Source organism: Taudactylus pleione, unplaced genomic scaffold (assembly GCF_031769625.1).
Source record: "Taudactylus pleione unplaced genomic scaffold, aTauple2 ptg000320l, whole genome shotgun sequence".
In the NCBI taxonomy this organism is placed as follows: Eukaryota; Metazoa; Chordata; class Amphibia; order Anura; family Myobatrachidae; genus Taudactylus; species Taudactylus pleione.
This window is the reverse complement of record NW_028284721.1, coordinates 509,396-523,216: the sequence shown is the minus strand read 5'-3', so window position 1 is coordinate 523,216 and position 13,821 is coordinate 509,396. Positions and strand designations below refer to the sequence as shown.

Below are 13,821 nucleotides of genomic sequence, written 5' to 3'. Positions count from 1 at the left end.
AAAACTGATTCATTTAATTGGGTCATTAGGCCCCGCCCCCTCTGCGCGGAACGCAGATTGCTGGTAAGATTCTCTCCATTCTGCCCACTTCACTAGGAATACCCCTACATCGTCATAAATGGGCTATATCTCGGAACTCAGAGCTAACTGAGCGTTTTACATGTCATATTCATTCTCTGCATGCTGAAATCACTTAGAAGTAACTATTCTCACATCGGAAACTTTTCATTGTTGTGCGGTGTAACATATGTCTCTCTGTGTTACTGTCTAGTGTCTGCCAGTAGCTTGTCTCTCTTTTTTTTTTTTTTTTTTTTTTTGTACTTAAAATAACACTTTATTTTCACTATTTAAAGAATTACTGTTGTTCTTGTATATAGCCCCACAATTGCCCGCGGTGCCTTTCAAAGGACATAGGCAGAGACATTGCAAACAATACAAGAAAAAAGTGCAAGAAAGTTACAGTACAAAACATTGCAGAGCATGGACTACAAACTATATAAACATCGCAGATCATGGGATATAAGCTATATAAACCATGCTGCACATTTGTAATACTCTCGAAAGCAGCCCTGTCTGAACACCAAGGTTTAGTGCCCTTGTTGGCATTGGGGAAGAGATGTTGGCATAAATGAGGAGGGTAAGACTCATGAGAGCTTGCAATCTAGATCTACTGTCAATATTTTAGAAATAGAATTCCTAAATTCAGAACTATAACTGTTGTTAAACTGGGGCTTGTTGAAATAAATATTAGTCTCTAACCAAAAATCGTAACAAATACAGACGTAGAGTGCAGGGTCCATCCCAACAGTGATCGTATCCGCTCCAGGTGCCGCTGAATCGCCTCGTCTGTAAACCTTGATTATGATGCACTAAAGTGATGGGGATCCCCTTCTCCTATGTCACTGTGTAGATGTCTGTGAGAATATGCTGTAGTAACCTCTTTTTGTCTTCTCTAGCACGATGGACGGCCTTATTGCCACAAACCCTGCTACGCAGTCCTCTTTGGTCCGAAAGGTAGGAGCCCTACTTTACTGATGGCTTTTAAAGACTGGTAATGCTGTTTCAGCATGCGGAAGCTGTGTTGCAGAGTACAGTCAGGAGCGTGCCAATGTGCGTGTATATTGGAAATAGATGTTGCTGTAATCAGCATATGTACACCTAGCAATATGGCTGTTTCGGTGGCTTAAAAGAGAGTGGGTTTCTTCACACATAGCCTCATCCTAACATTAGGCATGTGTCAATCTTTTGAGGATCACTTATGTGTGAACACGGGGTGCAGAATGTGCTGTACTAAGGTGAAGAGAAGTGCTCATAAGACCAGCAGATTAATACCGACTCCAGTTACTGAGGCGACGCAACCTTTATGATCTGTTCCTCACATGTGATGGTTCTAGGTTACTGGAAAACCTTACCCCCCCCCCCCCCCCACAGTGTCTGACAACCTGCGGCAGACGGACATGCCACATTGTGTCAGGAGACTGGGAGACACACCCGGGGCGTAGCCAACTGCTCCACCAAAAGCTCTATAAATACATTAAAATCTGTCTGTGAAATAAAACATACAGGTGTGAAAGCTGATGTAAGAGAACAGCTGCTTTCTCATGGGTGGCAGTAGTAGCGGCGGAACCCTCGGAGGGTTCTTGCCATGACTGTCAGCAAAGCCCCTGGAGCTGATTCATAGTTGCGCGCACAGCTCTGTTTTGCAGACATATCCTGCGATTTTTAGCACGGCGTATGCTCCGCAGCTATGGAAGGGTCAGAGTCTTAGACTGTTTTTTTTAATTGCGTCTCCACCTGTGGCTGAATGAGTGCAACAGGGGCGTTGGCATGTAGGCTGAGCGTTCTGAGGGCAGGGCGAATTGAGTTGACCGTTTTCAGAGATCTGTGTGATTTCGGTCAGGTCTCTTGCATCATGTACCATAGAAAAAAAGATTCCCTCCAGCACACTGCAGAAATGTCAACAAAAAATACTTAAATCCTACATGATAATAAAGATCCAGAGGTATTAGTTACATACATTTGCAGGTATATGAATAAGCGCCAGGCCATCGTCAAGGCTCCTCTATACTGGCATCCCTAACATTAAGGGGTTCACGCCCGAGAAGCAAGGTACCCCAATAAATTCCAGCCAAGGACCATCCCCAGGGCATCACACGAACAGGGGGAAAAAAGGTGATAGTGAAGTGTAAAGGATAGATGTGTAAGGCTAAATCAATAAGTGTTAATGAAATTAGAAATAATTAGAATTAAAATGACATGAATAATAAACAAACAATTAGAAAAGTGATGAAAAATATATCTATGTGAATTAAGTGGTGATGCCCTGAAAAGGTCCAGCCAGAACAACTTCGGGGGCCCCACTCCCAAACGCTCACCCCAAAATAATTATTGCTACATAATAGTAGCCCCCACTCTGGGTCATATAATTACAAATTAGTGTACTACATAATAACAGCACACGTATAAGCTGAGAGCTGACTCACCTAGGAGATACCCCAGAAACCTCCCCATGGCACTATAAGGATCATGTGTAGGGCTGGCGCTGGTAGTGACGACTCCTACACTCACAAGCGGATAGTTGGGGACAGTGTGGCCACACCTGCATTCAGCTCTGTATCATCCTCCTATTTGTGTTATGTCTATTCTGCTGATTCCCTAAAGGCGTTAGACAACCAAAACTATTCTGTCTTTTTCCATGGTGAAAAGCACATGGTAACTGTACAGGCTCAGGGTAGCATTCTCTTGGGCACCATCTGATTTCTGATCACCGAACCCCTATGTCTGCTCCTGGAGCTAACAAAAGTGATATTTTCCCATGTTGGTGACTGCCGTACTGTGTCACGTTCTGCTGTGTTAATATGAGGAAGGCTCATCTGAATCTCTGCTGTCACTGAGCTCTTTAATATACTGTACATTGTTTTTCTAATAATTAATCTAAGAAGGGGCCTCTTGACCTTCTGTTAACACATCCTTGTGTATAATATTCCTGCAATGCTGGGTGACACTGGTGTCAGATGGAAGGAATGTATTGCTTATCTAGTGCTGACACTCATCACAGATGCCAGTTACACTGTGAAAGGTCCAACCTGAGTATATATTATAAAAGGTGTGAACAAGCGCCTTATAGTATACTATGAGTTCAAAGGTTCTTGGCAGACTGCGATACAATTAAATGTGTACCGTATGCACCTTATATATAGGCATGTGGTGGTGTCTTCTTGATCCACACAATCGGCACCTTTTCCGCATATGGAATGCTTTTGTCCAGCGCTCTCATAGTGTAGCAATTAAATGCAATTTATTATACATCTCGCACAAAAAAAAAAAACATTAAAGTGAATAATTACATTAAAAACATTTCAATAGGCTTATCTAAGAAAGTGCAGCAAGTTCAAATAGCGGGGGTCACCGCATCCTCAACGCGTTTCGTCTCTTAAGCATGTATAGCAGGACTTTGTTGCCGTTCCTCCTGACAAAGTCAGCTGCCTATTTAACCTTGCAGGGTCATCTTAATTCCCTTCCCCAGCCACCATACAGCGGCTCCGCACAGTGACAGTCTTTGCGCTGCAGAGAGCGGCTCCGCACAGTGACAGTCTTTGCGCTGCAGAGAGCGGCTCCGCACAGTGACAGTCTTTGCGCTGCAGAGAGCGGCTCCGCACAGTGACAGTCTTTGCGCTGCAGAGAGCGGCTCCGCACAGTGACAGTTTTCTTGCCGCAGAGAGCGGCTCCGCATTCTGACCGTCCTTACACTCCAGACCGCACTGTTGCTAGACCATGCTTTTTTTTATGATGTTTTTGTCTTCATCCTCATTGATCCAGAGGATAGATTTACCGGTGTCCTCATACATCCAGCCTCCTTGTACATTAAACAGGAATGCCTAAATTCTGTGTGCAGCTGCGTTTGTATGTGCGTGTGAAATACTACGCGTCGCAGCCGCTGACACTCTAATTTAGCATTTTGCATGCAGATACAGCCGCAGCCACGCACAGAACATGGGCATGCCGCATATCCATTGTAATGAGCATTAGCTGCTTATAAGTCCTATTCACATCACTTTGCAAATAAGACGCATTTTAAGTGGAAGAGTTGCATGAAAATACACTCTGCGCTACCGAGTCGCGCGGCAGTGAAGCGTTATGTGTAATGCGACTTGTAGCGCACGGAGGATATATGTATGTGGACACATCTGTAGCTTGAGGGTCATATTTCTCCGTAACTTTTATGCACTCTATTTATTTTGAAGATGACGGCAATTTACAATAGTCTTTCGTCAGAACAATATATCTGTAACCTTTGACATGTTAAGGAGACGGCTCATTACCAAAGCCAGTTATCGTTAGTGTTCTGTAATCGCTGTATGAGACCCCAAGTTAGGTGGAATCTGGATGTCTCCACTGGGAAACCGGAGTCTCGGTCTGTTTACACCCAAAATAATTTCCAGCTCTGTAATCTTGTGTATGTATCTGTGCAGTATTATTATACAGAATAATGTGTGTATGTTGTAGAGTAAACTGATGCCGTTAATGTCAGATGTGTAGTTCGGCTGTTTAATGTTGTGTCCTGAGTTCTGAAACCATAGTTGGTATTACGCACACTAGTGTTGAGTTGTACGTTGGCAGTGAACACTTATCATTCGCTGTTCATACTGTTGGCAGTGATCTGGCATTTTCATGCTGGTTAACCGCACTGTGGGCCTGATTCAGACCCGGTCGCTAAGCTGCGCTCGCTCGTTTCCAAAAGGGGCCGGTTATGCAAATCCCATGCTCGCATTGTCTGGCTTAAGGACGCCCTCTATGTCTTAGAGCACGACGGCAGCGATTGTACGCTGGTGTTTCAAGACGCCCACTTTTCATTCTTAACCCACGTCATCTCCAGGAAGTGTATGAATCATCGGTAACATCGAGAGCCATCGGAGCAGCTCACAGCCCTTGAGGTAGACCCTACCCCACCGCAAGCACTGCGATCACTTCAGGGTAAAAAACAACCAAGTGACGTGTTCAATGACACTACTTTGCTAATTATGCACACCCATTAAACTCCGTTTTGAAGCTGACACGCCTGCGTTCGGACCACCACTCCCCCGTTCACAAGCACCTTCCCCCTGTTACCACCCACAAACGGCACTATCTGTCACTCAAAGTAGCACTCCGTCTGTGTACAGCAAGCGCCCGCCTCCCGATCGCAGTGACTGGCTAGCGCACGTGCACTGCGAATTATACGCATGCACAGATGTGCAATTATCGCCCCTAGCGAGCGCAGCTTAGCGACTTGGTCTGAATCAGGCCCTGTGTCCTCTACCACATAGTCATGTTTGATGTACTGTGTAGGATTACATGGCTCTGGTACCTTCAGTGGCCGATCCAAGGCTGTACAGCACTCCTATCCAAAGAATGGAGGGGATGGCTACAAAACAGCCAAGCTCCAATATATATCCAATCAATACATCCTCCCAGATGTATAAATTCTGCCCCCCTCCCCCCCATTTGCAGTAATCAGTGGTAACTCCATTACTATTCGGAAATGATAATGAGATATTGGGGCTAAATCCTGCTGAAATGGAGTTTGGATGCACAGTGGAAAATTGCAGACCTGCCCCACAAATTGTGGTACCAAGCACATGCACCTAAATGGGGTGATGGCACCTGCAGGAGTCAGTGCAAAGTTTGCATTTTATGGGTAAAGCTGAGAGATTGGGGCACTTATGTACCTGGTATAGCACCAACACACAAGAAAAACAGATTTAGTGTTTCGAAATAAGCTTCTAGGGGTAGATGGGGCACGTTTGCAGGAAAGAAAGGCTTTATGGCTCCTTCTGTTAACCATCAAAATGCCCTTGTACAAGACTTTGGGGCTGACGCAGAATTAAATGTACCCCCGTCTATAGAGCGAACCTCCTGTGAGTTCTCATTATGCATGCAGCAGAAATGGGTGTATGCAAGTACGGGGAAAGCAGAGTTATACTCAGTTGTATCTACACGTATGAACAAAGAGGCGGTACTGTGGTGTCATGTAGGGATACTGTAGTAATAGTGTGTTCATGCAGTGCAGACCTGGACATAAGCTAATGATGACCAGTGACACATGCCACACACCTCATCTTGCACCTATGGTGCCCGATCTTGCCCCAGATTTACATATTTATATACACGGCCCTATGGGGCTGTGAAAAAAAGTCAGCAAGTCTGGAGCTACTGTAAGTGCAGCAAATGGCTAATGGGGCGAGCTGAATCGTCCCTAATTGAATCCCCCCTATGAGGGAGCAATGGCGGAGTTGTGACCTATATTGCCCGTTCCTTACCCATTCTCTGTTCAGTATAGAGGGTTAACATTAGTGGAGTTGGGACATATATGGCTCCTTCTTCACCGATTCTCTATTGTCTGCTCTAGGGGGTAAATTTACTAAAGTGAGAGTTTTTAGAAGTGAGTTTTAGAAGTGATGTTGCCCATAGCAACCAATCAGATTCTAGCTATTATCTTCTAGATGGTGCTAGTTAAATGTTAAGTAGAATCTGATTGGTTGCTATGGGCAACATCACTTCTAAAATGCACTTCTAAAAATTCTCACTTTAGTAAATTTACCCCTAGTAGTGAACATTGGAGGAGTTGGGCCCTATGTTTGTTCCTTACCCATTCTCTTTTGTCTTTTGTAGGGGTGAACATTGGTGGAGTCGGTTCCTATATTTATGATACTACACCTAGAGCCCCAGAGAGAGAGATGCCTCCATTCTCCAGCACTACAGCCCATCCCATTAACCGTTCCCCAAAGCCGGTCACTAGAGGTAAGTAAGATGAACGTGATAACTATCTGATAGAGGATGGAACTATTGGGCAATGTCTCATTGTTGTTGTCATTGTTGTAGTCGTGACCCCCACCAGAACATTTGCGGGCGAGACGGCCCTGTGTCTAGGCTGTGGAAAAGCCGTTTTCTTTGGTAAGTGGGCTACATTGAGGTATAGACTGACGTGCCGCTGCGGAAGTCTGATGTTTGCTTGGTCTTGCAGCTGAAAAGGTGATGTCCCTGGGGAGGAGCTGGCACCGCCCATGCCTCCGATGCCAGCGCTGTAACAAGACGCTGAGTGCAGGCGGTCACGCAGAGGTAAGAGGAAAGACAACACTGTGTGCATGGCGGGCGGGGCGCACATAATAAAATAATAGACTCTGATTGATGTCCATTAACCAATCAGAAGTTAAAAAAGAGCAAGCTGATTGACATTCTGTTTACATTTACTCTGCAGTTACAAACTACTACAGCCTACTGTTCTCTGGTATCAGTCTTTATTTCTTCTTAGAGTCTAGCTACTGTGTTCTTCAGTATGATTACTGTCAGGCATTCAGATGAGGTAAAATTCTGTATATAATCTATATTGTACAAGGAATAAGCGCAAAATAGCGTTTAGGTACAATAAGCTCGGTGCCAGTCAAATTATGACACATAATATATGGTATTATACACTTGGACAGGACACCTGTTCAGTGCAGATATATCTGGAAAATTACAAAAAGAAAAGAGGGAACGCCCAAAATACATTAAACATGATAAAACTATTTTAAAGTAACAATTGCATTTGTGCATACCAAAAGCTGGACTATATATGGAGTAGCACATTACCCCCGCTCACCCCTGTAGTCAGTAGCTGCTCTAGGCCCGGGCAAGCCAGGCCGTCGCCCGGAGTGCCATGGTATCCGGCAGGCACTGGAAACGCCCACCCTCCCTCCTGGCGCTATAGTGATTATGTAGCTTCAGGGGGAGGGAGCGGGGGAGGGAAAGGGCGGCAACACAGGACGGCGCTGGGCGCAGCAAAGCCTAGCGCCGGCCCTGCCTGTAGTAACACATTTTCGTCTCACCTCTGTAGTAACACATTCCCTTCCCTCACTATTCAAATATACGGGAGCCACACCAAGTGCCAGTGATGTTTGGCAGCATTTGGGGTGACAGTTGGTGTTTGATTTCTGAACTGTGCTACAGCCACGATGAGTCAGTCAGTCAAGGCAAATGCACAGGGGAAGGAAATTATTATTAAGCTTATCTGAGATCCTTGGACCACATTCCCTGGCCAAGGGATAGACTGTAAGGGTAGGCAAACTGTTATGGTGCTCCAGCTGCTGTGGAACCACACATCCCAGCATGCCTTCTAACAGTTGTACGTTAGAGCATTATGACATGCTAAGATGTGGTGTTCCACAACTGCTATAGGGGTCTATTTACTAAGCTTTGTTAGGAGATAAAGTGAACGGTGATAAGGTACCAGCCAATCGGCTCCTAAATGCCATGTCAGGCTGTGTTTGACAAAATGACAGGAGCTGATTGGCTGGTACCTTATCACTGTTCACTTTATCTCCTAACACAGCTTAGTAAATAGACCCCATAGTGCCACAGGTTCCCTACTGCTGAGATAGACTTCAAGCAAAATTCCTCCACAGGTGTCCAAGCGACATGGTCAATGTCTACATGCAGACTGTCGACGTTATGAATGTCAACCAAATATACCACATCTGTTTGCTAGTAGTGTTTGTTTAGTGTTTGTAACGTTAGTAAAATTTTGTGATGTCAGTAATGTTCTGTATTATAAGTATAATTTATTAGTAGTAATTGTAGTATTGGTAGCAATGGTATTTGTATCAGTAGAAACGTTTTGTAGTATCTAAAATGTTCTGTAGTATTAGTAATGTGTAGCATTAACAGCACCACTAGTAAAGCTCTTATGCCGCGTACAGACTGGATGATATTGTGAAAGATATCGTTCACAATATCGTCCAGAGTGTATGCAAGATATCGTTAAAGATGCGTGCTCCCGCGGATCGTTAACTATATCTTTCATCGCCTGAACATGCAGGCCAACATGACGTTATCATCAGGTTGTGCATTTTCAGGGATGCTGCTGGTGACGTTATTGAACGATATCGTTCAGTGTAAAGACATTGAGCCCGACTAACACTTAACGATATCGCTCATGGAGCGAATCGTTAAATGTGTATGCGCCTTTAGTATCTTTTAGTAGTAGTATTAGTAAAATGTAGTAGCAGCAGCCTTCTACACCGGAGCTAAAACCTGGATTATTGCAGGGTTAACCCGGGCAGCTCCTTGGTGTAAAAGGGGAGAGGGTTGGATCGCCGGGTCGAGTGACCAGGCAATCCAACCCAGGTAACTTGCAGGGTTTAACACGGGAGTAACCCGTGAAACCCTGCTGTGTGAACGGGGCGCTCCGGGTGACGATGACCTGGAGTGCGCCGCATGCCAGCCGATTGGTCCGGCTACAGTGGCGCTTGGAGATTACGTCATCTCCAAGCGTCCACTTCAACGTCGGAAAAGCTGGGTCTATGCAGACCCGACTCCGGTGTGAATGGCGCCGACTCTGGAATATCCTGGGTCGGCGCCGGCTAAATTCCGAGTCTGATCTGGATTGGAACCCTGTTCCAACTCCAGGTCAGACCCGGAATTTAGGTGTAAAAGGGGTATGAGTAACGTTCTCTGGTGGCAGTAATGTTTGTAGTATTTGTAGCCTTACTAATCCTACAGAACATTACAGGTTCTACAAAACATTACTAACATTTATTAGTAATATCAGTAATGTTTTGTAGTATTTGTAGAAGTGTGTGTATATACTGCTTACATTCCTCTAAAGCACAGGTTCTCAAACTCGATCCTCAGGACCCCCAAACGGTGCATGTTTTCCATGTCTCCACACTAAATCAAGTTAAATAATTAGCTCAACCTGTGGACCTTTTAAAATTGTGTCAGTGAGTAATGATTACACCTGTGCACCTGCTGGGTGACCTGCAAAACATGACCTGTGTGGGGGTCCTGAGGACCGAGTTTGAGAACCACTGCTCTAAAGCAGTGGTTCTCAAACTCTCATCAGGACCCCACGCAGTTCATGTTTTCCAGGTCACCAGCACAGGTGTGCTCATTACTCACTGACACATTTTTAAAGATCCACAGGTGGAACTAATTAGTTCACTTGTGATTCTGTGGACCTGGCAAACATTCACTGTTTGGGGGTACTAAGGACCGAGTTTGAGAACCTGTGCTCTAAAGAGTGTGTGTGTCAGTGTCAGTGTTATTGCCGTCTTTTCTAATTATGACCCTTTCCTTCCAGTAGATTGTTGGGTTATTATACACCTGTTTGAAACTAGTCAGAAATAATCAGCTGCCAAACACAACCATGCTGACCTTCAGGCGCAAGGTGCGGCCATTTAAATCTGTGACATCCATTGCAATTGCCAAACACACTTTATAAAGCACCCAGGAGTGGTCCGGGAAAAGAACAGGAACCCTTCTGAAGTGGCCAGCAATGAGTACAGATCTAAACCCTATGGCAAACCGCACCCTGGGGCAGTTTGCACATGAAGAGCAGGCAAACCACCAGTAGAGGGGTGTAGGCAGCTCCTCCATGGTTATAGGAAGCTGCTGATTGTAGTTATATTGACCACTGTCTGTGCTACCCAACATTAAGTCTATCCTGTATCTTAAACAAAGGTTGTGTAATAGCATTATTCTGACCAAATACTGTTGTTCCTGTCAAATTTTGCGTAGAGGAAATTGTGACTATTTTTATAAAAATGCAGGGGCGCCAATATTTGTGGTAACTGCTGTAAGCTGCTGAGCTTCATCTGTGGGGCAAATGGCTATATATTAATATTGAAGTCTCTTTACAGCACGATGGGCTGCCGTACTGCCATGTACCCTGCTATGGACATCTCTTTGGGCCAAAAGGTTAGTAGTCTCGTGTGTTCATCTTGTGCCCATCACTCGTATATAGGAGTGTCCCCCCTCCACCCTAATCTCACAGTCCGGATCAGACACCCCAAAGCAATGGCCGATTTCCAGCCATGTGCTACTAATCTGCTTGATCTATATAATAATATATACAAATCAGATGTAAAGGGGTTTAATTAGAATACATTCTTTCTTATAGCAGGTGCATCATATTTCATATAATGGGCTTATTCCCATCATGAAGTGTTAAAGTGCATTGTGTTTACAGGCCTTTCTGTACACGTGCACAGTACTGCTTCTCCATCTCTGTATAGTGAGTGTAATTCATATTCTCCCTGGTGCATCTGTATAATGAGTAATTGCAATCCGTTCTACAGTTACCAGGCTGATGTGACTTTGCAGGCTTGTATGAGCGCCCTCTATGGTGGAATATGAGCTGTTAAATGATTATTGGAAGGTCTTTTATCAGACCTTTTCTGTTTCAGTCTTGTGAATGCTTGCCTATGTTAGTATGTATAAGTGAGTGAGGGGTCAATTGCAGACTCTTCTAGATCAGCGATTCCCAACCTCAGCCCTCAAGTTTCCCAACAGGTTATGTTTTGAGGATTTCAGTTAGTGGAAGAATTACTGACCCAGCTAAATAGATTAACCTGTGCATAATTAAAGACATCCACAAAACATGACCTGTTGGAGGTACGTGAGAACCATTGCTCTAGATAGATGGGAGTTGCTGTGCAGTTCTGTAGGAGACCATGATATATACAGTATTGGGTCATTGACAGCAATACAAGGAGCAATGAATCTTAGAGCTGTGAGTAGTGGGGGAGATCTGAGGATTAATTTTACAACTCTACCTCCTCTCACAGGGGTGAATATTGGAGACGTGGGGTGCTACTTGTATGAGCCCTGCCCCGACAAAACCGAATCGCTGGATGATATGTGAATTTTATGTCATTTAGTGGTAAGTAGCACTTATCTATCTACCTCCCTCTCCCATGTATCTTCACCCCCTCTTTTTCAATTCTCTCATATATATATATATATATATCTCTCCTCCGGTACTGTATATAATACAGAATACTGAAAAAGAGAGTATATACTACACTACACTATATCATATAAAGTAATCAAGTAATGCTAGTACACACATTTTATTAAGAGAGCCGGCCCATAATATTCCATTCCTGACTTTAGAAGAAATGTTGATCAGTGTAGTTACTTCAGCAGTCAGGCCTCCGATCAGAGGAAAACCTTCCCGACGCGTTTCAGCTCAACAAGTAATGTGGATGGTACATCATGAATGTAACAGTTTGGGGCCTGATCCGGAGATGTACACAATGCCGATATTTATGCAGATGAGCGATTATCAATAAACTGCGCATTCGTCAACGTGCATAACCGTAGCCTCTTGCAGCGACCTTTTACTCGGTGTGATATAAGGGAGAATATGGGAGAGGTAACAGTTTTCGGGGTGTGTCCCAGCCTGCATCTGCGATTCCGGAAGCCATAAAACTGGCTCCGTGTCAGTTGCCTCGGCCATTGTGCGTGACCATAGTGTGTTACTCAGAAGGTCGTTAATTGAATGTTCTGCCACCGATGCTGCGTCTTTGTGCTGGAATTTACAAAGCCGCAGGTGGGCGCCTCAATGCATTCCTCACCGTCTGCGATATATGTTCGCACAGCAGCTGCGTACGGGATAGCCGCTGTGATGACATTTGCATACATTTCTTTTCTTTGTTCTTGAACACAAAACCGAGGACGCTTGTTTGGAAATGGTGTGTTCCTTCGGGGGGAATTATATTGGGAAGACCCCTTGACTTGTGTCATATAAGCATGTTTTTAATTTATTTTGGCACAAAGCCACAAAAGACTTAAGCTTGTATCTATTAACACTCATGTATAGCTATGTAACATTATTCTACTGTATATGAGTTCCAGTAATTTGTATTGTTTTTATATTACACGTACATGTATTTAATATAATCTATAGTGTGTGTGCACAGTAAAGTTCGATTGTGTGTATTTGCGATGTTATACAGCTTGGGAACATCATCCTCCTGTTTCTTTGCAGAATGTCGGGAATGTCGCTGTCTCGAAGTTCTTTCCTTATTTAACCCTCTCCGGCTGGGATTGCACCATACTCTGGAGCTTTGTTCTGTGTTATATATGAAGTATTCTCCAGACATTAAATTGATGTCCGAAAAGTGCGATACTACAGCTGTAGCCCCTCTTACTGCAGGGAATAGGTGTCTCGATACCTGCACTGTTACATGGAGACGTTCCTCTGCCGCCACGTTTAGGCTTTGCCCACTGCCTGTAGACTGTCCTACTATCCCCGCCTCATTCACTATAGACAGGGTCACATGGCGTGTCCCTAGAGGGGACTCCTTTCTCTGGTTAGGGGTTTTCCAGGTCGTTGGTTAATATCTGGAATCCTGCATCAGCTAATCCCTGAGACTGTCACTGGGAGATCCCTGTTCTCTTGCTGGTGTTCTCTTACCTATAAAATTGATCTTTGCGGTATTATAAATGGATTTAGAATAAAATTGGTAATGTATCTGATAGGTCGTTTTCTTTTGGTTCCTTCAAGTACTAAGAATTATAAGAATTTATTTGAGTGTTTGGGCTATAGACAATATATGTATGGGGGGATGTGACACTGCAATGTACTATGTATCTGTGGGATATTACATTGTAATGCACCATATGAATGGGGGAATTTCACATGTACCATATGTATATGGTCCAGTTGTGATGTCACTCTGTTACAGTGCATCCAGAAAGTATTCACAACGCTTCACTTTTTTTCACATTTTGTTATGTTACAGCCTTATTCCAAAATGGAATAAATTCATTTTTGTCCTCAAAATTCTACACACAATACCCCATAATGACAACGTGTAAATATTTTTTATTTTTTTTTTTGAGATTTTTACAAATTTAATTTAAAAAAAAAAACTAAAAAAACAAAACACTAAAGCTGCATACACAGATGATTTTGTTACCAACGATTTTATGAACAATTTTTTTGTCTGATTATCTGTCACATTTTTTTTTAAAGTGTAATGAACAATTTTTTTTGAACTACAAATGATTTTTGCA

The 13,821-nt window shown here is 43.9% G+C and overlaps 1 protein-coding gene across 1 annotated transcript in view; it reads left to right on the top strand.

The window, feature by feature from the left end:
- Positions 1-13,281, top strand: part of CRIP3 (cysteine rich protein 3) — a 28,442-nt gene extending 15,161 nt beyond the window's left edge. Inside the window, exons 3-9 of the mRNA XM_088442976.1 lie at positions 957-1,014; positions 6,652-6,780; positions 6,862-6,933; positions 7,004-7,098; positions 10,659-10,716; positions 11,586-11,680; positions 12,791-13,281. Of these exons, the coding sequence (XP_088299102.1) occupies positions 957-1,014; positions 6,652-6,780; positions 6,862-6,933; positions 7,004-7,098; positions 10,659-10,716; positions 11,586-11,662 (489 nt within the window). The 3' untranslated portion in view covers positions 11,663-11,680; positions 12,791-13,281. The remainder of the gene's footprint in view (positions 1-956; positions 1,015-6,651; positions 6,781-6,861; positions 6,934-7,003; positions 7,099-10,658; positions 10,717-11,585; positions 11,681-12,790) is intronic.
- The last annotated feature ends 540 nt before the right edge of the window (positions 13,282-13,821 follow it).